Genomic DNA, 27,412 nt, shown 5'->3' with positions numbered 1-27,412 from the left:
ACTTCTAAGATGCAGCTCTCACAGCGGACAGGATGGTTCTCTTCCTGTCCCTTCCTGTGTCCTGTCTCTCTACCCCCACTCAGGCTCAGTAGCTTCCTCCTACTGGCATATCCTTGTGTCCCTGTCATCCTGCTCCAGCTTACCTCCCTCCATGTTTCCCGAATATTCTCTTTTATTTGAGAAGCCAGAAGGGAGCGGTCCATGGCTTAAGCCCTTCGGGGTCTTGCAGAGAGTCTGCTTTCCAACATTAAGTTCCTATTTACTGAGCCCCAACCATATGCCAGGTTTGGGGACACAGAAATACAGTCATCTGCCTGCTGTCACAGAGCATCTATTCCAGTGAGGAAAACAGGCAATCAACAGATAGTCATCAAAATGCCTCTCATCACAATGATGAGTTGGGTTAAGGAGAAGAAAATGCATTGGGCTCAAGGAGTGAATAATGGGGTTTTGACCAAATTTGAAGGGCTGGAAGAATTCCCTGAGGAAGTGATGACCGAGTAGGATCTGAAGAATAAGTAGAACTTAGTAGAGCAAAGAGAGGCAGGAAGGGCACTTTGATAGAGTACACAGAATGTGCAAAGGCCCTGTGTCGTGAATGAGCAAAGAAAGCTCAAGGGACTGAATGAAGATCAGTGTGGCTTAACCGAGGAAACTGGGATGGAGAGGACACAGTATGGAATGGGGTGGAAAGGTGGCTGAGCGCCTTTGGATAAGAAGTGCTTAGAAATGCAGGAAAGCCATTTGAAGGGTTTTTGATAGGAAAACGACACGATCCAATTCCCATTTTGAAGATGTCCCTCTGGCTTCTGTCAGAGATCAGACAGGTGGAAGTTGGGGGTCAGATCAGATGTGCGGCAGTAGGAAGAAGGCTGGGCGGAGTCCAGGTGGGAGTTGACAATGGCCCGGGCAAAGGTGCTGGGTGCCAAGGATGAGCAGGGAAGTCTGGAAGACAGACAGTTTGGTGTGGCTTCTCATCCTTAGCCCCCATAGGCTTTTGTGCAGATACCTGGCCCAGGCCAGATATCCTTGTCTCTCAGGGAGGCAAGGGCTCCTCACTGTTCTCTAGTCATTTATCTTTTCTTATCTGCACAACACCCCGGGAGGAAGACATCATTGTACCCAATTTACAGAGAGACGACTAAGTTTTGGCGTGATCACCTAAGGTCTCACTGCCTATAATTTAGTGGCCCCTCTCTAAACTCACAATGTGAAAGGGGGGAATGGACAAGGGGCCAGACATTTTAGGGCATGGTCTGCACGGGGCTGGAGCAGAGGGCGGTCAGAGTGAGCAGCTACCTGTGTCCAGCGTGGGAGCTCCATGGGAGCAGAGACCGAGGGCCCAGCACGGGCCTGACTCCACGGAGGCCCGCACGTCAGGGGTCTTAATAAAACACTTCCTGATTGCTCGAGCAGCTCTTGCCAACACTTCCCTTGCAAGAAATCTTGCTGCCTGCATTACTATCTTCCAAGAGACAAATTATAAATGTTTTCTGATTTAGTTCCACCATTCATAGCCCATTCCTAAATCAGCACAGGAAACAGCTAAGCTAAAACTTCGGCCTCTTTCTTCCCTTTGCAAGCTGCCTGTATCTTACGCTTTCTTCCTCCAAGCTTTTTCTTAGGCAATGTCTAGACAGTTAAACAAAACAAAACACTGAACTGTGCTAGAAATAATTTGTTATTCGAGGTCTTTTTTTTCCCCTCTGTTTCTGGATAGATGGGGTAATCCTGAGAGCTGAGACCAGAAATGCTATGCACAAAATTGGCGAGATGTCAAAAGGTCCAGGTTGAGTACATCATGGCAGACAAAGGCTGTTGTCAACTCTTGCTCTAATCAGACCCCACACTCAACATTCTGTATGAGGTAACTTTGTCCTGTCTGTATTTATGCTGCTTTGAAGGCCGCACATAACAATAGTTGGCAGTGATGATACCCTGTGACCTACACATGGTGTGCAATCTCACTGCAGTATCTCCCTCCCTTGCTGTCTAGCACTGAATATTATGCACAGTCACTCACAAATGTTGGCACTGTCCTTGTTCAGGCCTCATCGTCCCTTGCTGGGACCATTGCAGTAGCCTTCTGACCAGTCCCTCTGACTCCAGTCTCTCCCAATCTAATCCACCCTTCCGATCGGCTACCCTAGTGATCTTTCCAAAATGGACATCTGATCATGCTCCCCCCCCCCCACCAACCCAGTTTATTTCATGTCCCCAGATGGGTATTCAGTGATTTCTGGTTAAAAGAAGGTGGAAGTATATATCTGTACTGCTCACCAGTGACCGCGAGAAACGAACTCCATGGCTAAGAGTAATGGTGCCGAGCACCATGCAGAGGTTCATGTACCTTTTTAAAATGACCCTGTCTGTATTGTTTGTATCATTTCAAAGGTACGAAAGTGAAGCTTAGAGAGGTCAGGTAACTTGCCCAGGGCCCCACAGCTGGGATTGAAGCCCAGGCAGTCTGACTCCACAGGGCTCTAACTGCTTTGCATCTCTGCCCTCGTCAAACCATGTATCAGGGGTGATTACAGGAATGTTAAAGCTTGTTGTCAAGCAAAAGACCATGACCTTGGATGTCTCCCTGGCTTCTGCACAGCACATGCTTTCCTCCTGCAGGCTCAGGGCCACCAAGTGTCTTGGCCAACACAGGCCCTGCATGGCATACACTCACCTTACAACACCTGCCCCCCTAGAAGTGGGACAGGCAGAAGTCATGATGCCTTAAACCCTGCCCCTTGTGTGACCAGAGTGGCCTTGGACTCCTCTGGCCCTTGGGCTGGCTGCCCCTCAAACCCTCAGGGTTCTTACAGGATATGATGTTTCCGTATCGATTCTTATTGCGGTTTTCATCCTCTTTGGCTGTGTCCCACGAAGCTGTCTGCCCCTCTGGTAAGGCCTAAAAAGGAAGGATAGATGGCATGAGATAGGGGCTTTCTCCACGTGTAGATGAGCCAGGGTGGGGATCAGACCCACTGGGATGGGTCACTTTGTATAAAGGGCTCCATGTTTTTGGATGTGGCTTGGGGAGAACACAGACTTGGCTTCTCCATGGACTTATTCACTCGTTCATTGACTCAAATATCATTGATGCTTCTGTGTGTCAAGAGCCCAAATCTGGCCCAATAGGGGAGTCATTTGCTCATTAACTCATTCATTCGACAGATATTTATTGAATCCCCAGGATGTATTTGGTGCTGTAGTAAGTACTCGGGATACAGAGGAGTAAACAAAGTCCCCTTTGAGCTTCCAGTCAACTGGGTGACGCCAGAAGTGAAAGAGCAAACATACACAATGTCAGACTGTGGCAAGTGCTATGAAGAAAATTAAGCAGGGAGAAGGGACAGTGATGGGGGCTGAGAATTTCTCCAGATTTTATACTCTGGGAGGGCTTCTCTGAGAAGGGAACAGTTATCCTAACTCCTTAATCACGTGAAAAAGCCAGCTGTGCCAAAAGCAGGGCATGCTTTCCAGGCAGAGGGAACAGCAGGTGCAAAAGTGGTAACCAAATGACCATATTCAGGGGTGAGGCAGGGAGAGCAGTGATGGGAGCATCTGGACAGGCTGGGACACGTCAGGCTATATAAGGTATCGTGGTCCCTGGTAAGGAGCTGAATATTATTCTAAGTGGCACGGAAAGCCACTGGAGGGTTTAGGGCAGTGCAGTTAGCTGATCTGATTTAGGTTTTACAAAGAACATTCTGGCTCATGTATGGGATGCAGGCCTAGGGAGGAAGCAGGGAGATCAGTTAGGAAGTTGTTGCAATGGTCCAGATAAGAGATGAGGGCACCCTGGACCCTTTATCAGGACGGTGACAGTAGATGTGATTATTTTCAGGATGTTCAGCTGAATACTGTAGATTTTGGTTCCCTCAGAAGCAGACTTGGAAATAAGGATTTGAATACGAGATCTTCTTTGGGAAGCAATCCTAAGGGGCATGGGCAGGAGAGTGGGGGAAATGATATAGTCATGGGAAGGAAGCCAGTACAAGGTACCCCAGTAAGCAAGTCACCACAGTGCACACACACCTAGGGTTTCATCTCACAGGCCCATCTCACATTGGGGTGTTTACCCACCAATTCCCATCTACCATCGGTTGAGGACAAGTCTTAGGAAACCCCTTGGCACTTCTGCCACGCTCTGCAGGTAATGTGCGCATGTTCTCTAGAAAGTCCTTGGGCGAAAAGCCACAGGTGCTTCCAGGAGGTGGGCACTGGGTGAGTGTGCATGGCAACACGAGTGTCGAGGGGACACGGGCAGCCAACACATCTGCTGTAGGTGTGGACTAGGAAGGACAGAGGGCTGAAGGCTGACTCCTAGACTGCTGGCTTGAAGAAGTGAGTGGAGAGCCGCGGCATTCGAGGAGATGGAGAAGTACACGGGGAGAAAGAGACCGGGGAGGCAGGAATTACGTGCTGTGTTTTGGGCACATCAAACGCTTAGAACGGCAGCTGACACTTGCTGAGTGCCGCGTGCTTCTTGCCGCGTTCCACACAGTAAGAACAACAGCAGCGGGGGCCACGTTTGAGATGACGATTCGACATCCACGCTGAGAGGCCGAGTAGAACTTTGGATGTAGAAGTTCCCAGGCGGAACGGGGGGAGGGTGGGGAGTCATCAACCCAGGAGGAGACAGACAAGTCAGCCATGTGGAGTGATTATTTAACAGAGTTATGAGCCAAGTGCTATGGAAACACAGGGGAGCGTGTAGTCGCTGATCTCGCAGAAGAGGAAGATGGGCATTCAAGGGAGCAGGAACAGATGTAGGAAAGCTGCAGGAGCATGAAGGCCTGGCCACGTTTTGATGACCGTTTCCACCCTGCACCCTGTGGCGTGGGCTGAATGCCCTGCCCATGAGCCCTATGCCGCTTCTGAGGCTGGATCTCTAATACCTTCAGTCTACACACCTCCCTGTCTGCAGCGCAGGGGAAACGCGCATGCACTCATCCTATCACACTAGCCTTGCCTTTGCCCATCCATCCCTTACTAGCTTCAGCCGAAACAAGCAGTCCGTAAGGTGAGTGGTCAGAAACTCCACCAATCAGCGGGCTGTGTTTCACAGGCGGGCAGGACCACTGTCTATGAAAAGCCCAGATCCTGCACGGTACCCATTTCTTGCTTCCAGTCTCCCATGTGTTAAGCCAACCCGGGTGAGTCTTCTAGAGAAGACGTTGGCAAACTTTCTGTACTGGGTCAGAGAGTGGGCAGCACGGGCTTTGTAGGTCATGTCCTCTAAGCTGCAACCACTCATATGCAGCAGTCACACACAGAACTATGTTCTGACGAACTTTTCTTTATGAAGCCAGGGGTGGGTTGGAGTGAGCCTGTGGCTGTCCTTTGCCGACCTTTTTTCTAGAAGTGCAACCATGAGAGACTATGGACTATGAGAAAAAAACTGAAGACTTCAGAGGGGAGGGGGGTGGGGGAATGGGATAGACTGGTGATGGGTAGTAAGGAGGGCACATATTGCATGGTGCACTGGGTGTTATACGCAACTAATGAATCATCAAACTTTGCATCGGAATCCGGGGATGTACTGTATGGTAACTAACATAATATAATAAAAAAAATCATTAAAAATAAAAAAAAAGAAGTACAGCCATGATCCTCAACTCTGCGGTGGTTGGGGAGGTAGAACCAGTGCTCATTCTGCTACCTAGCCGTTCTAGATGGAATGGAGATGGGGTGGGAGGCCCTTGCCTGGGCTGCCTGGCTAAGCTGTGTTCTCTAACTTCGCTTCCCTCGGGGTTTCAGACTGAGGTACTAAAGGGTCTTCCCAGCTATTAATTGATCAGGATTTTGTTCTTTGCATGTCACAAACCCTTAAGCATCCCGGAGGAGAAGCTAAGCAGGTGCTAGGCCCTGGGCACCAATCTCTGCCCTAAACCTGAGTGTGACAAAAGTGCCACGGAGATAGGAAAGTGCTCACTGCCTCTCCTTCTTCCCCTCGTCCTCTGCCGCCTTCTTCCTCCACATTACAAATGACCACCGCCCTGCATCCCCCTTGCCATCGGCATAGGGCATGTCTAGACCGCAAATGGTTCTTGCTTTTGCATGTAGCTCTCGGAACTCAGATTCCAGCCCCGGGGCCTCATCCTCCTGCCCCAGCCCAGTAGCCCTGGCTGTTTCAGACAGCTGGCCAGGCCCATATATTCCTGGCTCTCTGCAATGGTGGGCCGTGACGGTCTCACTGGTAACACTGGACTTCTCAAGGTTTAAGCGCGTACTCTGGGGGTGGATTTTCTACCTGAAACCCTGTGGGATTAAAAGCCAACTGTTCGTTCCATCATACCCACCCCAAAGTGGTATGAAGCCAAGCATAGGACACTCCAAATGTTTTCATAATTATTTTGGGGGGAAAAATCTGTTGGGTTCCTCCTATGTGCTAGGGTTTTGGTTACAGTTCGTTGAAGGTTCTGTTATGGCTGTACATTAGAGTCCTCTGGGGGGAACCTTACATCTCCCAAAGCCACAGCCCTATGAAATTCCATCAGACTCTCTGGGGATGGGACACAGGCCACCAGCAGTGTTTGAACTCCCCGGGTGACTCTACTGCACACCCACGGTTCTCGCAAATTGTGAATTTACCTGGAGAAACACTCTCCCATGAGCCTTCTCGCTGGTTTCTCTTGCTTTGGTTTTGCCTCTTCCAATCCACCCTCCACTGTAATCAGACAGATCTTTCTAAAACGTGAATAGGACCCAGTTACTCCCCTTGCCATTACCTTCAGGATAAATTCCAAAGCCTTTGATACAAGGTCCCTAACAACTTCACCTATAGGCTCCTCCAGCCTCATTTCTTGCCCTTATATTAATATTCTAAAGATAAGGAACTAAACGCAAGGCCACAGACAATTTCAGGCATTTCCAACTTCTGAGACTGACTTTATATATGATCCCTCTGCCTAAAATTCTCTTCCACCTGAGTCTGCCCAGAAAACTCCTACATATCCTTTAAAACCCATTTCGAGCATCTTCTGTTTCGTGAAATCTTCCCTGCTAACCCTCCCACCTCTCCACTTCATCCCCAGCTAGTCGGTCACTTTCATTATCAGATGGACTCCTTTGTATCGAATAATATGAAAGTCTTGTCTCCCAACTTGATGATGGGCTACTCCAGGAAAAGGGCAGCGTCTTATTCATGCCTGTATCTCCAGAGCCCAATCCTGGCCTGTACTTCATATGTAGCTGAATCCCCTTTGGAATAAGTGAATGGATTGGACAGATGGCTGAAGACATTAGTGGGTGAGGTGGCTTCTGTGCATTCTCTTTAATCTCAGAGGTGTAAGTGATCTTGAAAAAGTATCTGGTTGTGTTCCCTTCCACAGTGGCCTTCTGGGCAGTGGACAAGCTGATTCATAGCGTCTGATACTTGGATGCCCTCAGTGACGGAGAGCTCACTACCTCACAATGCATCATATCTCACTTATGGACAGTTTGGACAGTATTTTGTTTCCTCTGCCTCCATGTACTTTGCCTTTGCCCTGCTCTATGGGGTACCCTCAGAATTAGCATGCACCTATGAGCTGCAACACAGCACAGATATGAAGATCCCTGTCCACCCCCAGATTTGGGAGTCGTCTCAACATCCAGGGCATACCCTTCAGGATGCACCCAGCATGCCGACATCCTTTGAAAAATCTTACACTAAACAAAACAGTTGTGATAAGCGGTCCTTCTCTGAGAAACCACACGGGCCTCTGACACAGCCCTGGGAGCCTCTGTGTCCCCTGCTGGGGCTGGGGGAGGAGGTGTGAGCCTGGGGGCTGTGATGCTGTTGACCAAGGTAGAGGAGGCAAGGCCTAACAGAGCCACCTAGGAGTGAGCAGTAATGACCCCCTAATTGGCAGACTTTGATCACATATCCATTTCCCTTTTTCGGGAGCTGTGATGTAACAGGATATCCTCTTGAAGGAAAAAAAATATGAAGGGGTAAAGTATGAAAGAGAGACTCATCTCCATCTTCCAAGTGAGCCAGCCGAGGGGCATTATTTTTACATTAGCAGCTAGTTACAGGAGATTGACCAGGGAATAGCGGTGGTCATTAGGAGCTAATCACATTCTTTTCAAACCAAAATTGCCATCTCATTATATTCATCCATTATCAATCTCTGCTTTCCTCTTCTCATTCTCTTCTCCCGGGAGTGCGAGCTCTATTTTTACACTCCTCCCTGAGTGTGGAAATATTTCCTACTCTTCAACAGTGTTGCTTTTCTAAGGCAATCATTTGGGGGATGTCCTAAAGGATGCATTTGGGGATGTCCTCATCCCTGGAGGTCTGAGCTGTGGTTTTCATTGAATCCTCAAAAGTCAGACCTGGAAGGATCTTCTGAGAAAACCATTGCCTCACTTCTTACTGTTGAACACAAACAATTTCACAGAATGCCAACATCAGACGAGGCTACTCTGAGACCAGGATGGGGCAAGGCATACACATGACCACCACATAGTCCTAACTAAACACAGAAACAGTAAGCCAAAAAAAAAACCAAAAACCAAAACACACACACACACACACACACACACACACACACACACAAACACCAAACACCCCCTATCCTGGCTAATAGGAGTGACTGCTGCTCCTTTGCCACTTACAGCATTAGCCTCTGTCCAATATCCCTTTCCTAGAGCTAGGATTTATTAAGGTCCCTGGTCTTACCACTGCCTAACAATGCCTAATCCAGAACAAAACCCCAAATCACCCAACACAGCCTGCAGCCTCCGAGCCCTTTCTCATGTCCTCTTCCTGAGATGTCCTGCGGTATTTCAGCATGGCTTGCTCAGCTCCAGGTGTGTTCCTGCGTGTCTCTCGTTGATGCATTTGGGCTGAACACTAAATGATGAGTAGAAGCCAGCTGTGGCAAGAGTTGGGAGAATATTCTAGGAAGGGGTGGGCAAGTGCAAAGGCCCTGAGATGGAAGGAGCTCGGTGTGTTCTGGAGCTGGAAAGGGGGGCTCTCTGGGGTCTAGAGAATAAGAGCAAGCAAGTGATACGTAATGTGGACAGAGAGGGTGTGGTGCACAATGGCGGTTGGTGAACCACTGCCAAGAATATGAGTATTATTCTATATCAATGAACATGCTTTGGACATGCTTTCAGGTGAGGAGGCTGAGCTGGGACCAGAAGCATGATAAGTGGCTAAGAGCTCTTGTCTCGTGACCCCTCCCTTCATCCTTGCTGCCAGGCTTCACAGACTTTAGGATAAAATCTGATCTGGTGCCTACTCCGGACTAATTCTCCCTGTGACCGTGACCCACCCGCTCACCCATCCAGCCTCGCTCCCAGCCCCGGAGCTCAGTAAGCCAGACACTCATGTACCTAGAGAGACCCCGGCGGGGGTCACGGGCTTTTCAGGCCCTGCTGTGCTGAGTCAGTCCCTCAGCTTCCCCACTCGCTACTTTAGTTCCCTGCTCTAACCAAGAACTGTCCCTGATGCCTGGCTGGTTCCTTTTACCTGCTGGTTTGGCTCTCCTGGGATAGCAGGGTCCTTTCTGAAGCTTGCCATCCTTCTTTGGATACTCTTCTTTGTACCTAAGCCTCCTTCAGTTATGCACAAGTAGTGAAATGTCAGAACACAGAGCTTTCAAGCGCAACTCACCTCCGATCCGAGGCTGGGAGTGTCCCGGTCCATTTCATTCCCCTGTTCACCCCCTACCCTCGGCTGATACTGTCAGTTATGATGCCCCTCTCACTCCCTTTGGTGTTATTATATCCTTGGAGATAACTGGATATGATATGCCCTGGGGGACAGCCAAACCAGGCCCGGGAATGCTGACCAGGCACTTCCTGGCTGCTACCTCAGGGCACAGCCGAGGGCCTGCTTCCTCCATGAGCAGCCCAGCCTGCCCCGACTTCCCCACCACCCTGCCCACCACGGCGTTCTCTCGGTGCAGGGAAGACACCAGAGAGTCTCCCCCAAGGTGGCACCCTTTTCCCTGGGTCTTTCATTCATTTTTTTCTTGTCAAGAACACCTCTTGCCCACCAGCCATGCCTATGAGCCAGGGAAAAGACAGGGCTTTCTTTGCCTCGAGGAAATGTTTTGTCATTCCAAGTCTCAATGAACTTTTCTGAAAATTAAGTCAATAATACGCCCTTCCCAGCCCTGCCATGTTTCTGAGGCTGGCCTGCAGGCTGGGTGGTTGGGGGGGAGGGGATGGCTGCTGGGCAGGTGCTGGACCTGCTTGAGCCACGATCCAGTGCTCAGCTGCACCTGTGAGGGGGAGGCAAGGAGGACGTGGCTATTTCTATGTGCAGTGCTCACAATACCGAGCACTAAGAATGGTTTATAGCCTAACAAGCTAAAATGCAAAGAACATACCCTTCAGGCTAGGGGTGGGGGAAGGGTTTGACTCTATGCGGCTGCGTGGGTAATTTTCTGCCAATGGAACTCTTATGTATCTTGGTGTTTACGTGACTCTGTGCATTTGTTAAAACCTATGGAACTGTATACCTCTGCCCCCCCCAATGGATTTGATAGCATGTAAATTAAAGAAAACGAAAAACAAATAACACCCCGTGGAGTTGGGTGATGACCACTGACTACCCAAGGTAACCGTGCCTGGTGCATAGGTGTTTGGAGGCTCTTCAGTCCCAGTATTGCCTAAGGATGTGCTCTTGAGTGCCTGTGGCTTACTTCTGGAATTCACTCTCTGCCTCCCTTTGATCACGAATGTCCAATTTATTGTCATAAGACCAAAGACGGGGGCTCCTTGCAACATCCGTCCTGGTTTGCCTTGGACCAAAGGGCTTCCCAGGATGTAGGATATTCATTTTAAAACTGGGACCATCCTGGACAAACTAGGACAAGTCGTTCACCCTAGGAACTGGTAAGACCGAGTATTCAAGAAGTGAGAGTTTCGTGGAGCTGTGGGAAGCTTACGGTCTGGTCTCCACGGAGGTCCGTGAGTTCAGTCAACACCCATGTTTACTGACGTCCGTGGGCTAGCTGGTGGATGGGAAGGGCCCCATGGATGGCTGTACTGGTTGTGCACAATGCAAGGGCTCCATGTCTGAGGGAGCATCATACATCTGTTAGGCACGATACATTTCTGTATATATTATGAACAAGTATCTTGAGACAGGTGCACTTTTGCTCTTTCACCCAAAGGAGCTGTATGGTTAGTGGCGGCCCCGGCAGAGCCCAAGCTTGCAAAAAACTCCTCTTTCTGAGCTGAAAAGCCCATGCCTTAGGGATTATAAATGTGGATAGAGAAGGCAGGAGAGGATGACTAATGACATCTACTCAGAGTGGCATCAGGAGAGCAAATATTATTGCGACCATGTCACTAAATAGACGGTAATTTATGAGTTCTGCTGGGGAAGCAGAGTAGAAAATCAGATGGCAGCGAGATGGGGTATCTGTCTGTGACAGCAGCTCTGATCAAGGCAGAAGAGTTGAGTGCGTGTCTGTGTGTAGGGTCACAGAGCACCATTTAAACAGCCCCCATTAAAAGCCACAAGGTCTCTTTAAAAAACAAATTTTAGGACCGTGGTTCTCAAATTTGATGGTCATTCACAAATCCAGAGGCCTGGGCCCTGTCCTGTGTCAATGAGCCTGCATCTTAATGTTCTTTCCTAACTCTCCAGGCCATTCTGACACGGCACAGTTTAAGAACCACTGTCTTAGGGACTAAAGTAAATGGAAACAGCAGATTCCTGGGGGAAGAGTCAACTTAAATTTTAAGGCAGATACTCGGGGCCCCTACAGAGACAGCCCAGAGATGTGACAGTCTTTCTCATTGGTGCTTTCTTTAAGAAATACTATCTTTTCCTCTCTCAAGTAAATACATAAAATCTTTTAAAAAAAGGGCGAGGGGGAGTCTGCTTCTCCCTCTGCCTCTCTTCCTGGCTTGTGCTCTCGCACTCACTCACTATCTCTCTCAAGTAAATAAATAAAACCTTAAAAAAAAAAAAAAGAAATACTGCCTTTTTTTCCTGGATAGAACTATTCTTAATTACAAAGATTTCTGCCAGCACTGTGTAATTCAGTGAAGTTGATATTTAGTATTTATATACTATTTTGCAGATGGTTTGGAGAACAGAGAGGAGTAAGACTGCCCCTGCTTTCACGAAGACTCTGTCTCCTGGGGAAGCTCACACAAGGGTACCTCTTTTCCTCCCAGCTCTGAGCCTATGATCTGGTGGGGGGCAGGTCCCTGCATCCCATTCTAGGCTACTGACGTGTGGTCCCCTCCACACACTGTCTCCGTCTTTGTGTACAAGCTTCTGGGTGGCTGTCTCTGGGCCAACAGCCCTTTCTTGAAACAAAGTCAACCAGAGTTGAGGGAGGGCTGTTAACAGGCATGACTATTGATTGCCTTGTTAATTCTGTCCAGGAAAACTGGGCAAGGGGTGTAAAATTCCTCTTTATCTCCCCAGCTGGTTTCATTTTTATTTTTTTTCAGGGGAAGGTATCTTTGTTTCTCTTCTAAGAACTGGCTTCAACATTTCAATTCTTTCATGTTTCTGAGCCCCTGCACACTGTGGTTCCCTCAGCCACACATGCTTTTCCTCCACCCAGCTTTCTTCTACTTTTCTTCAACTCAGTGTCTCATTTTTTGTGAAGATTCTGATTGTTCTTGGCAGTAATAACTGACAAAAAGCGAAAACACTACCACCACCACCCACATTCGTCCTGGGCTGGCCTTACCTACGTGCCGCTAAGCACTGTAACCGGGGTTTGTTATGTAAGTACAAGGTGTAGTAAGACCATGGTCTTCCTTTAAAGTAGGGCCTTCATTTCCTCTGCTGAGCTTTCTAACTATCTCCAGGGCTGCAGCAGTGCAAGGGACACAGTAGGCACTCAGTGTTTCTGGCCAAATGAAGGAGAAACATACACCAGCAGGCTGCAGAGTCCACGCTATTCAGTCAAATATTTCACAGCAGGTGAGATGGGGACCCAGGGATGGAGAAGTTCTGGTCAAGACCACCCAGCATGTCAGGAACAGACTGAGAACCAAGTCTTGACTCTTGGTCAAGGGATTTTTCTCTGGTACCATCTAAAAATTACTCACTTGGTTGGGGAGAGCTCTCATATCAAATGCAGAAAATACTGTTTGTTGGGTTACAAAGAGAAGTAGAAAATAAAAATAAGCTCAAAGGAAAGCACTGAGTTAATAGTCTCCCCTACATGCATTTTTTCTTGCTAGAAAATCTTTCAAGTCCGAACCCACATGATTTACTGATGTCTTTGGGCCACTCTCTGGAAATGGCCCATTTTCTTAGTTTAGCCCACAGGGAGTGGAGTGAAATGAGCAGGTGGAGTCCAGGTCTTCCTATTTTGGTCACTGTGAGTTCCCAGAGTTGGAGAACAGCCATGGTTTTCCCTTTCATGACCGGGGCACATGCTGCTAATTCCCCAGGCCCCTCCCCAGAATCCCTCTCAGTCGAAAATTAAGGAGGGGGACCGGAATCTCTTAGGAGTTGCCTGCCAGGGGGAAGCTCTGTGACTAATCTTATCAACTGAGAGAAAAAGTTGTGGGAGAAGCAGCGGGAGGTCTACTCTGCCCCTGCTCAGGTGGCTCTGAGCAGAGAGGGGGCACTGGGGTGTGCTGAAGGACTCATCTCCATGGTGACACCCCACGCAGAGGCTGCCTGCCACCATCACCCACAGCTGACTAGGAGAAACATGGCAACCCTGGCTTCATATCGCAGCAGACATGCATGTGGCATGTCTGTCCAGAGCTGGAGAATGAACAAATGTTTGCTCTTCATTAGGCTGTACCCTATTCCTCACAGCTGTTCCTTGTTGCCTTAAATAGTCTTAATGGGGCTGTAATAACCAGATACCTTCTGGTCGCCCTACTGGGCTCATCATTCATTATGATGACAGACTGCCTGGATTGGACTGGGATTAAAATGCTTCCTTTCTCTCTATGACAAAGTCACCCCTTCCTGTTGTTTCGCATCTTCTTCGAGCCTGCTACTCTTCTGACCGTGATGATGCCTGAGCTTACCGGGCTCACAGACAACCCCTCTCTCCAGCCAACATCTCCTGGCATTTGTTGGCAGGAGAGGGTTTTTGTTTTGTAACTGGGGAAGGTGGGAGAATCTGGGCTGGGAGAAATAGGACAGGGAGGAGGGAAGACTCTGCAATCCAAGATTGTGTGCAGAAAGCCTTCTGGCTTCAATGTGGCTGGGTTCCATCGCCTCTGTGAGGGGATATCACATGCCCCATGGCATCAGAGGTAACCAGCAGCAAGCAGAATAGGTGAGGTGATGGGTCTGGGGGCACAGGCAAGCCATGCACTGGGAACTCCATGGGTCTCCTCAGACCAGTGTCCCTTAACCTTGAAAGTATATTATAGTTACCGGGAGAGCTTAGAAAATACAGATCTCCGGATCCCACCTCCAGGAGTTCTGATTTGACTGGTCTGAAGAACAATGTGGGCATTGGTGTTTTTAAAATTTCCCTACATAATTCTAATGTATGGCCAAGACTGAAAACCTCCAAGCCTCATATTAGTATGTGAGGTGCAGTTAATTTGCCTTAGGTCACCTTGAGTTTCTGGGAACCCAGGGCCCCTGGTCAATCATGGTTGCTAGGACTTGAGATGTAACTATGGGGGTGGTAGCCCCAGAAAGGGGTCCAGTGGGATGATATATCAATAGCAGGGAGATCCGGCTGGCCTGGACAATTAGTTCCTACCTAGGCTCAGAAAATATGTGGGACAGAAGAATTTTTTAGATCACTTGGACCAATCCCTTTTCCCTCATTGCCTAAATATGGAAATGGAGGCCCAGGAAGGAGAATGACCTGCCCAAGGTCACCCAGATACTTAATGAAAGAGACAGGACTTGAATCTAGGCATTTTGACTATTAGAACGATTCATACATGACTTCAAGTCATTGAACTTAAATTATATATATTGAGAGACTCAAGTTTACACGCTAAAGAGCATGAGCTGATTTTATGTCTCTACATGAGAGAATGTGTGTGGGTTTGTCTGGGCTCTGGGCCCAGTCTCCTGGTTTGAGCAATTCCATCTTTTCCTTCAATTAGTGTCCCAGCCGCCTACCCGCCTACCTGCCCCTGGTTTCCCTGCTCTGATCTATGCCAGACAATTACATCTAAAATGCTAATTCAACTTTAAAAAATGCTGCTCCCTTCCATGATTCTGCATGACCACTAGAATAAAATCCAAACTCCTTAGCCTGACAAATGTCCCTTTGCTTCCCTACCCCAGCCCGGTCCTTCTGAAAATTCCAGCCCCATCTCCCTCCATGCTTTGTGCACCAAACATAGTTTGTGTACCACATTGCTTCTGGTTCTCTTCACTCAACCTGCCATATGTATCTCCATGCCATAGCCTGGTCTAGTCCCTCTGCCCAGAACACCCTTCCTTGCTTTCATTTGATTATTCCTGTTGTTCAAGCTTTGGTTCAGGCTTTATGTCTTCTAGAAAGCCAATGGCCATCCAGCCCCAGGCTAGGCTGAATACACGCCACCCCTCAAGGGTTCCCATAGTCCTCTACTGTGACATTTTGCCAAGATATTGAAGTGATCAGTTTATATGCCTGTGTCTAAGAATAGGCTCTAAATTCTCCCAGAAGGCAAGGGCTCTATCTCTTCTCAGTTCCTAGAGCTTAGTAATGTCTGGTCTATGGAGAGTACTCACACATTGAGCTGAAATTCCACAAGGCTCAGTCCTTGGTTATCATCTCTGTCAATGCTCACTGGCCTCATGACTTTGAGCTGTCTTATGGCTTTAATATCATCTATATGACAGGAAGTCCTGAATTTTTCTCCCCAACTCAGGCTTCTTTCCTAATTCCAGACTCATATATCCAACTACCTACCATCCTTCTCCACTAATGGTCTAATAGGCATCTCAAACTCAGTTCAAAATTGAATTCCCAGTTGTTCCATTGGCCCCAAGTCTGTTCTCCTGTGGCTTCCCCATATCTGTCAGTGGCAACCCCATCCTTCCAGTGGCTCAGATAATAGCCCTGGAGTCGCTCTTGATTCTTCTCTTTCTTTCACACGCCATGCCAATGTGCTGGGAAATCCTGTTGGTTCTATCTGTAAGATATATTCACAATCCAACCATTTCTCACCACCTCCACTGCCACACCTTCTTAGTATCTCACCTGGGTTACTCACCTTTGTCTCTCACATGGGTTACTGCCATGGTCTCATAACTGGTCTCCCTGACCTTCCTGTGTCTCTTCTCAACATAGTAGCTAGGATGAGTATTTCAAAATAATGTCAGATGATTATTTGCTTTCTCAAAATTCTGCACTGGCTTTCCCTTTCACTCAGAGCAAAAGCCAAAGTTCTTACAACAGCTTATAAGGCACTATGTGGTTAGATGCCCCTTTACTTCTCCAACGTCATCTTCTATTACTCTACTCATGTCACCCTTAGCCTCTTTGTACTTACCTGATATGAAACTTTCTTCCTCTAGATTTCTTCCTCCATGTCTCTGCTCAAACCTTATGTTTTAATTAAGGGCTACCTTTCTACCCTATTTAATTTTGGAGCCACACTTCTCTTATGTCCCTGGAATATACCACCTCCCTTCCTTGCTCCACCCTTTCTTCTTCCATGGTACTTGTGGAAGACTGTATCATCCAAACATTATATTTTCCAATATCTCCTGTTCTGCATTCTCTTTTAGAATCTTGCAATTGCCTCTCTGTCTGTCAAGAGATGGAGTCTAATTCCCCTTCTCTAGAATATAGGCATTTATTACTTGCTTATGACCAATACAATAACAGTGATGCTTTATGACGTCCAAGTTTAGGTCACCAGGGATGATGTACTTTCTACTTTGTTAGCTAAGAGGTTCGCCTTTGAAGCTATGAGCTACCATGTAAGAAGTCCAACATTCTGAGGCTACCATGCTATGAGGAAGCCCAGGCCACCTGAAGAGGTCATGTATAGGTGTGCCAGCTGGCAATCCTACTGAGATCCCAGCAGGCACCCTGTAGCGATCATTAGATATAAAAGTAAAGACACTCTATGATGATTTCAGCCCTGGCCCTAGAGCCTTCCATGTCAAGCTTTCAGGCACTGAGGAGCAGAAGCAGAGCCTGTTGTGCCATGTCCAAATTTCTGACCCACAGAATCAATGAGCACAATACATTGATTGTTTTGTGCCACCAAGATTTGGGGTAGTTTCTAACAGAGCAAATAGGACGTTTCCCTGTGTAACATATGACATTATTTTTTAACATATTGCACTAAGTGAATTGTTATAAAATAACTTATTTTTTGGTCTGAATTCACACATTAAATTTTTTTTCTTTTATAGCTACAGTATTCACAAGTCATTCCCCCTTATTTGTGAGCATCAAGAATGGTGAAAATAGCCTTCATTCTGTATCAGCATGCATTCGTAAGACATTTTTCTGTCCTCTTGTTGAAAAACTAGAGAATATTACACAAGTATAGAAGCTATGCACACTTTACCCACTCTGACATCAGCCTAGGTCTAGGGTGAAGAGCGCTGAACCTCTTCTCCAAGGCTTTTAATAAAATAAGACTGTTATTTATTTCTTGTTTCTCCTGTTAGAACATAAGCTTCATGGGGGCACCTGGGTGGCACAGCGGTTAAGCGTCTGCCTTCGGCTCAGGGCGTGATCCCGGTGTTATGGGATTGAGCCCCACATCAAGCTCCTCCGCTATGAGCCTGCTTCTTCCTCTCCCACTCCCTCTGCTTGTGTTCCCTCTCTCGCTGGCTGTCTCTATCTCTGTCGAATAAATAAAAATAAAATCTTTTTAAAAAAAAAGAACATAAGCTTCATGAAGGAATGGGCCTTTGTCCATTTTGTTCACTACTGTATCCCAAATATCTAGAACACTCCTTGGGAATAGTAAATACTCAGCAAATATTTACTGAACAAATTTATACATGATTATAAAGCTGAACTGAATCTTAGAAGACACAGCTTTGCTAAAGCTGAGAGGCCCCTTATTTTTAAAAAATATTTATTTAAGAGAGAGAGCACGAGTGAGCATGCGCGGGAGGAGGGGCTGAAGGAGAGAGAGAATCTCGAGCAGACTCCCCACTGAGTACAAAGCCTGATGTGGGGCTCGATCCCACAACCCTTGAGATCATGACCTGAGCTGAAATCAAGAGTCAGACACTTAACCGACTGAGCCAGCCAGGTGCCCCTGAGAGGTCAACTTGTATGTCCACTTGTCAAACCCACTCATTTGTATGAGAAACAAAATGAAACAAAACTGAGCAGGAATGACAGGCAAGAAAGAACCCATAGTGTGTTGGTTTGACAGTAGGATTGGAGGCCCAGGAACCTTATGTCTACAATAGGGCACAGTCTTCAAGGAGAACTGTGGCTTCAGTGCCCATTATGTGGATTCCAGACATCATGGGAGCTTTGATGATCAAAGCAATATCCAGATAGGGTCTAGGAAAGGGGATGGACACATTATGGAAAGATTCACATAAAGCAATGCTTCCTAATTAACCTTCAGTTAATCAGAAAATGTGTTAACTTAGAAGCTAAACATCCCGGTTAACTGATTAATACAATTTGAACAGACTGAATGCAAGGCTAGTCTAGTTAGCGATGTTTCCGTTTGGGGTCTAAATGATGGAACAACGTGCAGTGTTTTCTCTCTCACTATGAAAGTAGACCGTTTCCATGCTAGAAAGTTTGGAAAATGCAAAAAGGCACAAAAATAAATTTAAAAAGCAACACAAATCCTATCATGCAGGGATGGATACTTTCAAAAAAGATATCATCCTGGAAAGAAAGGTAGTGAAGGAGTCAAATGTATTTGTATTTTCATTTTTCAAATGTTAGACTGCAGGTTCTAGAATAGTGTTTCTCGGTCTTTGACTATTTGTTCCCTTTCTGATAAGTCACCTGTCTCCCTTAATGTTATTCAAATCTTAAAACAAATGGAAGAGTAGGACTGATGACTTATTAAGCCATCATGGCACTGAATGTGCCTTTAGGGACAGCACACTCTCTCCTGACATTCACTCGCCAGTCAGATCTACATAGGTGAGCATAAGCACGCGTGTATAACACTGTCAGGGGCTGGGACTATTCTACAAAACCCCTAGGAAGTAAGACCCAGGGATGGGAAGTGATGAGACCATCTCCTTCAACTATTATTCCAATTTCCTCCAAAATTTGTAGACTGAGCATATGAAAAATGCTCTTTTACTTGGACCATATTTGAAATTAAATGTACGTTCTCTCGAGCTGGTCATTACTCACCCCCATTGACATAAGCGTTTTTGTTCTCATAAATGTGTCAAACATGCCCCCTGCCACTGTCTTTTATAGTCTCATAAAGTTTTAGCACCAGACAGGCCCCTTAGAAATCACCTTATCCAAACTCTCCATTCAACTAATAAAGAATCTTAAAACTCAGGTAACAAAATGATATGCTAATATCACACAGTTTATTGTATTGGAATCTGGCTGTCTGGACCCCCAGTTTAGCACCATTTCATGACCTCACACAGCCTGTGAAATACTGCTTTGTAAGCTCTTTCTCAGAATATAGTCTGAGAGATAAACTTAGTCCGCATTATCAAGAATTCCAAATGTGTAGAGGCTGAGTCAGTGTGTTCCCACTGCACACAGTGGAACCGAAGCAAGCACATTTGGGGCACATGCTGCATGTGAAAAAAAAAAAACCCCACAAAAAAACGAGTACATATAACTCAGAACCTGGCATACAGTAGATGCTCGAAAGATATTTTGGGAAGGAAGGAGGAGACAGAGAGAGAGAGAGAGAGGAATAGGAGAATCAAAGACAGAAAGGCTTGTTTTCAGAGCTGGCTTCAGGCGGAGGCTTGCAAAATTCCTCTGGGGGCGTGAGGTGCTCTTTAGTTCAGGAAAACATCTTAATGAGTTTTTCCTCCTATTTTATTTTACTCTTTGTAAAAGGTGAGGCCTAATGTGCAAGGTCTGAGACAAAAGGCCAGAGGCAGAGAAAGCTGAGTTGTTCTGCATAATAGTAAGGCGAGTGTAGGAATTCTTTTCTGGGCTGCTGGGAAAAAGAGAAAAAAAAAATGAAGATTTTGAGGACAGTGAGGAACAGAGACATGTGGGAGGGAGTAGACAGACATGTGTCAGGAGACCAGAACCTCAGGAGGACTTATAGTCAGATGCTTTCTGTACTTTGCTGCAATCCTTCTCTTATTCTCCAAGCCTCACAGCCACCACTACTCACAAAGTCCTTTGCATTAGAGATGCTCGGGGGAGGGGCACAGAGAGAGAGAAGACAGCAGACACCAGAGGCAAGACTGACTTGGTGCAGGTGTGGGGTGGGTGTTGAGATCACAGCAGAAGCAAGATAATGAGGCCAGAGGTGACTGCCAGAGGTGACTATGAGCAAGCAGGTCTCCCAGAAATCACTGGCTATCGTTTTTTTTTTTTTTTTTTTTAACAAGAGGTGGAATGGGGTTTGAGCTATTCTGTCTTCCTGTTGCAGGAAGGTATGAATGCAAACTGATTCAGTAGGTCTGGGTGGGGACTGAGATGGCACCTCTCCAGCATGCCCACCAAGTGATGCTGATGCTGCTGGTCTGGGGACAACACCTGGAGTAGCAAGCATTTATCTCCTTGATAGCACCCATAAAACTTCTGCGCCCTGGCTGGGCTCTTACCTCATACTCCTCCTTGAACCCGTAGCCCTGGCCTCTCTTCATCTGGGTGATGTGCTGTAGCAGGTCAGCCACCCGGATGGCGGGCTGGAACTGGTCCCTGGGGTAGCTCATCTCCACGGGGTCGCAAGCCCGGTAGGGGTGAGTCTGGATCGTGAGGGTAGGCTGGGACAGCTCCCCACGGCTGCCATCTGCTTCGAAGAGAAGGAGGCAGAACACACATCACCTATGAGAGGTTTGTCCTCCGTCCTCCCTGCCTCCCCCACCCGGGGCAGGGGAACTAACATAGGACTCAGGTAGTCAGGAAGCTGCAGGAAGGACAGACACGCCGCTTCCCTCGCACGACTGTGGCGGCTGATTTAAAAATCAAAACAACAAACCAACTAAAGAACACAATAACCCTTGGTTTGTTTCTATTCCAAGGGTGCATATCGGTGGAGTGGAGAGAAAATTCCAGGTTGGCTGTCATCCTCTGCCTGTCTCAGTCCTTCCTCCAGGCTTGACAAGGGTGGTCCTGGCCAATCACGGCCAACCCCAGAGCAAGTGAGAAGCCAGACAGCTGCTTAGGAATGAGGATGCCTGGAAATCATCTCTGGTGCCTGCCTGTAGGTGAGATGAGCCCCTGGTCACGGGAGGTGAGAGCCACGTGTCTGCTCCTGGTTCATTTGCCTACATCCTTGAGAGGAACTGAAGCCAGTCTTGGACCCCCAACCGACAGTAGGGACTCTGACCCTCTCAGCTGCTCTCTCCAGCTGTGGGCTCTACAACAGTGATAGCCTTCTGCTTACGGCCTAGTTTCCCCACCGCTTAATATTCTTGATCCAGGAGTGTCGCTGAACCTACCTGGCAGGTAAGGAAGCCCAAATCTCTTCCTTTAGTCTGGCCAGCTACTTCTCCCAGGCCTGGGTCCTATGCCCCATCTCCTTTATCCAATATCTCCTTGATAGAAGATCTATACTCTCCTTGATAATAATCTTCATGCCCACTGAGCTGTTCTAAGTGCCCTCTGCTAGCTCGGCCACCCTGGAAACTAACCTGCTGAGGTTAGATGTCAATACCCCTGTTCCCCTTGGACCAGAACAACCGCATTCTTGCCCTACTGACTCCTTGGGAAGCATACGTTGCTGGTCTTTCAGGGCCAGTTCGTCTTTCTCACAACCATCTAGGCTTGGTTTCCCCACCTCCTCCCAGAGACATGGACAGTCTGTGCCCTAGACCCTCCTGTTGTGGCATGCACGAGGTGAGAACTGCCATATTTGATGTGACTCACCCCAGTGTTTCCAGGTCCCGCAAGGTACCCATGTAGACCCCATTGAGCCTATGCCATGTTTACTCCCCGGAGGCTTTAGCATATATTAGCATATATTCCTGACTTTCTGCAACTTGTCTTTTTAAAATTCATGTTTCTTTTAGCTTGTGCGTCGCTCGTGTCACAATAATCCCCCAGACATTGATTCTGTACACAAAAGTGAAATTTTCTATGTGACAGCAAGAGCAAAACTGTTCCAAGCAAGGAAAGGATTGCCAATGGAAAGATCTGGAGTGTACAGGCTTACGTACAAGGAAGAAGGGCCTAGGTGAGATGTTAGCACAGCTTTCCTGACTGCAGAGAATAATACCGCTTACTTCTTCTCCTGGGATTGTAGGTAACAGGTGGCACAACTTCACTGGCATTGTTTAAATGTAGCACTTTGCAAACATGGGGGCTGCTTCCCCTCTCCACTACACCCTTGGGATCAGGAGTCAGATTTATTGAGAACTCACTCTCAACGTGCCAGGGACTGTGGTAGGCACTGGCAACACGCAGCACATAGATTTCACCCTCAAGACCTGATAGTCTAGTATGGCAGATACACCAGAAGAACCATCTGAGGCACGAGGACAGAAGCTGGAGAAGCCAAGCACACTGAGGGAAGAGCAGGGAGGCTGGGATGGAGGGAAGGTGGTGGGTGGAAATGTGAGGGGGCAAAGCTGCAAGAGATGATAAGTAAGTCAAGGGGGCTGTAAATGGGTGAGAATCTCCAAGCCAGTGGGAAGCTGCTGAAGGCTTTTAAGAATTCTTCTCTTTAAGGACATGCTATTTTTCTGCAGGTGTCCCGGCTGTCATAGATATGAGGCCTCCTTCCAGTGAACATCGCTCCTGTGACGCTATGGTGGGCTTGGGGATGGGGAAGGGGCACCTGAGTTTGCTTTCCTGGATGCTACACTTCACAATCCCCAGGAAAGTATGAGCTGGAGTCAGTGCCCCGAGCCCTGTGAGCATCTCCCACCTAAACCACCAGCACATATGGGGACAGGTGTCTTCAGAGACCCGTGGTCTCCAAAGACCCTGGGGTGTGGACTGCCCGGGAGGCCGGCTCCCTGGCAGAGACAGGCATCTTGGGAATGGGCACCTGGCAAATTTTGTGAGATGCCAAATGTTTCCCAAACCAATATGGATATTTTCCCTAAACACATTGCTAGACAGACTGTAAACTTGGTGTCAGCAAAACCAACACTGGAAAGGAAAACAAATGCATTTGCAGTTTAACAACTTGTATCACTGTAACATTTGTAATAATGTCAACGCTGGTGCTAATGATGCTATGAAGACTCCGAACCAAGGGACTTTCAAGGTTTATTAATTCAACTAGTTGGACTCCCTTTCCCAATGTATCTTACCTCACCTATTCCCTTATTAACCTCTGATAACGCAGAAGTGATGCCTTTTATCACACCCCATTTCACCAGACGCACTATACTTAATTTCCCATCATTAGGTTTAATGAAAACCCAATTTCACAACTCACTTCTCTCAGGAACCTACAAGTAATGCTACGTTTTTATCAGCCCCAATTAAAAAGCGTTATGATGTTCCTATTCGAGAGGGAGCCTTAAAAGTAATGTGCGATTCGGCTGCTAATTCAACAAGGGCGCTAGAATTCACATGCTGCTCGTAAAACGTAACTCAAACCAGCTGGCCCAGGGAGAGAACGCTGCTCATTTTTCTCCTCACCAGACCCTTCATTTCCATGACATTTCAACTTCTCATGTATGGGTCTTGCATGTTTATTTATCACATATCATAGTTTGGATGTCTTCTGTACTCTTCTATAGCTCTTGCCTAAAGCCTGTGAATCCCCCTGCAACTTTTGTGGCTGCCTGCAAGGGGCTGGTGGGTGATGCATCTGAAATCGCCAGTCACCACCGTCCCTCTACCGTTCCCCTTTCTTCTGGACTTGACCTTTCTTTTTTTTTCTTTTCTTTTTTTTTTTATCCCCCTGTTACCAGCCATTATTGATCTCCTTCTAGCTCCAGCCACATATTTCCAATTACTTGCTAGGAATTGCCACTCCAACTGGCTAACAAATATTGATTGAGTACCTATATTGTGCAAAGCATGGTGTTAGATACCGCGTACATACAGGAGGGTGGAGGGAAGTGTGTTCAGAGGGAGATAAGCACGCCATAGCCCTCGCAGGAAAGAAGAGATAAGGTGTGCATAAACAAGTCTAACAAAGGTGGGAAGGGACAGGTGCCCAGGAGATGGGAGGGTGATGTGCTGTGGAGCTGGGCAGCACATCTCAAACTTCAGGCACTCACACCCCACCTCTGTGGTTTTTGCCATAACTATGTACAACCTACATTAGCTCTGTCTGATGGAACTTCCCACGATGATGGAAATGGTCCATTATCTGTGCTGTGCAGTATGATAGCCACTAACCACAGGTGGCTCCTCAGCATGTGAAATGTGGCTAATGTGACCAAGGAACTGAATTGTAAGTTCTGTTTAATTAATATCAGTTTAAATATCCATATGTGGCTTATGGCTACTGTATTGGGCAGCACAGATTTAGAGAAAGAAAAAGGGAAATAGCACTTGAGTCACATAATAGGGCAGAGAGGTCCATGGAAATGTAATGTAAGCCATATAAGTAATTTAATTTTTTTTTAAAATTTAAATTCAATTAGCCAACATATAGTACCTCATTAGTTTCAGATGTAGTGTTCAATAATTTATCAATTGTATTTAACACCCAGTGCTCATCACATCATGGGCCCTCCTTAACGCCCATCACCCCATTAACCCAGCCCCCCACCTACCTCCCCCCCTCCCCCAGCAACCCTCAGGTGACCTCGGCCGCAGCAACTTCTTGCTAGACACGTCTCCAAAGGCAGGGGAAACAAAGAGAAAAATGAACTATTGAGACTATCAAGATGAAAAGCTTCTGCACAGCAAAGGAAACAGTTAATAAAACTAAAAGGCAACCTACAGAATGGGAGGAGATATTTGGAAAGGACTTATCAGATACAGGGCTAGTATCCAAGATCTATGAAGAACTTATCAAACTCAACACCCAAAAACCAAATGATCCAGTCAGGAAATGGGCAGAAAACACAAACAGACAGTTCTCCAAAGAACACATACAAATGGCCAACAGACACATGAAAAAATGCTCCACATCCCTTGGCATCAGGGAAATACAAATAAAATTTTCTTACAGCAACATTAAGGTAAAAGGAATAAGTGAAATTAATTTCAGTCATAGATTTTATTTGATCCGATACACAAAATAGTATTTCAACACAGAGTCAGTATAAAATTATTAATGACATATTTTACACTATATTCATACTAGGGCTTTGAAATCCAATGTGTATTTTTCACTTACTTTAAGTGTAGCCTTATCTCAATTCAGACTAGCCATATTTCCAGGGCTCAACACCGACAGGTGATTGGCAGACGGTGCAGGTGGACATAGACTTATCCAGAGCCAAGTCAAGTTCTCAAGAGAGCTGATTCAGAGCTACAGTGAACTCTAAAGACACCAATCCAGTGGAGGACAGTTCCAGTACAGCACTGCCCGACAGGGCATTTCACGATGACGGAAGCATTCTATGTTTGTGCTGTTCAAGATGGTGGCCGCTAGCCACCTGTGGCTATTGAACAACTGAAATGTGGCTTGTGTGACTCAGGAACTGAGTTTTTACTTTACCTTAATTTCAATTTAAGTTGAAATAGCCACGTGTGGTCTGTGGCTACTGTACTGAATAGTGTGCATGTATATGATAATGTCTTAAATTTTTTTCCCACAACTTTCCACGTTTTTTTAACTTTATTTCATTATGAAAGATAACCAAACATAAAATCATGGGTGCAATACGCCAGTTTTTCTTTCATGCTCACGAAAATGTCCACCTAACATTTCAGAAACAGCCTGACCATGTCCCACGAGAGGAGCACGATCCACACCCTGAGAAATGCTGTGAGTCTGGGTCCCAGAATCAGACAGAATGGAGCTGGTATTTTTAGTCAACCAGTTATGGGCTGTGTGATCTTGGCCGAGTGACTACGATTTCTGAGCTCAATGTCTTCATCCAGAACAGAGCAAAGGTCAGTGTGAGGACCTGAGGAGAGACCGCCTGCAAGCATGCGGACAATGCCTGGCTTCTACGAAGCCATGAAGAAACATTAGCTGCTCTGATGTTGGACAAGCTCTGCTGTTCCGCATGAGAGAATCTCAGACTGGCTAGGGCATCTGGCTTCTCTCTTCTTTCCTTCAAGACACACTCCATGGCCATCTAAATATTTTACTCCATTCCTGCTGCTACAGCACTAGTTCGAGTCCTCATGACACGACTATTCTATCAGCTTCCTCATGGGTCTCTCTGCCTTCACAGTTCTTTTAACACAGCTTTGATCAAGTCATTCATCTTGGCAGATGCCTCCACGAAGTCCAGACAGAATTTCCTCACTAGCCAACCAAATTCCTATAGTTTCTATTTCTTATTTCATCTATCACAATTCCTCTCCATCCATGTGCTCATTAGGGCAGGAGAGCATGAACAGTGGATGGGCAAATAACTAGAGACTGCTTGCTGAGAGGGGAGAGTCTGAGCCCGGAGAGAAGGTTTGAGGTCGGGATGAGGCTGGCTCACCTGCTCAGACTGGAGGCGTGATCAGCACAAACGCAGGAGGCGCTGTGGCAACAGCAGGTGTCAGGGTCAAAACGGAATCTGAAGACAAAATCCTGCTTCAAATACTAACCCCACAGTCTTCTAACTATGAGATGTCAGATAAGTTACCAAGATCTTTATTTGTAACTGGCATTAGAGATGGCAATGACCATCATCACCTAAGAAGGTCACTGTAACTGTTAAATGGGATCCATTGGAAGAAGCCTCAAGGTGGCACCTGGCTAGCAGGCAACGCCTCATCCCCACCATTCCTACCAAACATCAATAAAGCCTCAAGAAAATAAACTTGTAATAGCTGTGAAATCTAAGTCTAGCATCAGAATTTGGGAGGAATATCCATGAATCATGTCAGTATCACACTGCCTACGTGCATAAAGATGACTTCATTTTGTCCAAATTTCTTAAAAATCTCTGAAACTGTATAAAATCACCTTTCACCTGATTCAACATAGGGTCATTTTGCCTCTAGAGTTGAAAGAGATTGCAATTTCTTTAGTGAAGCATCAGATGGAGTAGTTGGCTTGTGTTCAGGAGCCATGTTTGTAAGAAAAATTTACTCTGTATTTACAAATTCTGGGCTTCAACTAGGAGAAGTGTATAGATTTACGACCCCTGAGACACAGCAGATCCACACCCCCATCACATATCCACTCGGGATGTGCTCTCACTTGATGGAATGGTAGATGAACTAACCTTCTCTTCAAATATGAACCTCACCAACAGTCAGCCCCCTTCCAGCCCTGGCATCTGGCAACCACTGCTCTGCTTTCTGTTGCAACAATTGCTTTTTCTCGAATGTCATGTATATGCAATCATACAGCATATAGTGTTTTGTGATTGTGTTTTTTCCACTTA

General features: G+C 46.8%; 1 protein-coding gene across 1 annotated transcript in view; it reads right to left on the bottom strand.

Annotated features, from left to right (window-relative positions):
• PTPRT (protein tyrosine phosphatase receptor type T) overlaps positions 1 to 27,412 on the bottom strand; it is an 813,408-nt gene that overhangs the window by 77,412 nt on the left and 708,584 nt on the right. The window contains exons 16-17 of the mRNA XM_034641590.1: positions 20,603 to 20,793; positions 2,815 to 2,902 (exon numbers count right to left, since the gene is read on the bottom strand). Of these exons, the coding sequence (XP_034497481.1) occupies positions 2,815 to 2,902; positions 20,603 to 20,793 (279 nt within the window). The remainder of the gene's footprint in view (positions 1 to 2,814; positions 2,903 to 20,602; positions 20,794 to 27,412) is intronic.

This window comes from Ailuropoda melanoleuca, chromosome 13 (assembly GCF_002007445.2).
Source record: "Ailuropoda melanoleuca isolate Jingjing chromosome 13, ASM200744v2, whole genome shotgun sequence".
Classification (NCBI taxonomy): Eukaryota; Metazoa; Chordata; class Mammalia; order Carnivora; family Ursidae; genus Ailuropoda; species Ailuropoda melanoleuca.
Note: the sequence above shows the minus strand (reverse complement) of the source record. Positions and strands in the feature narration are given on the sequence as shown.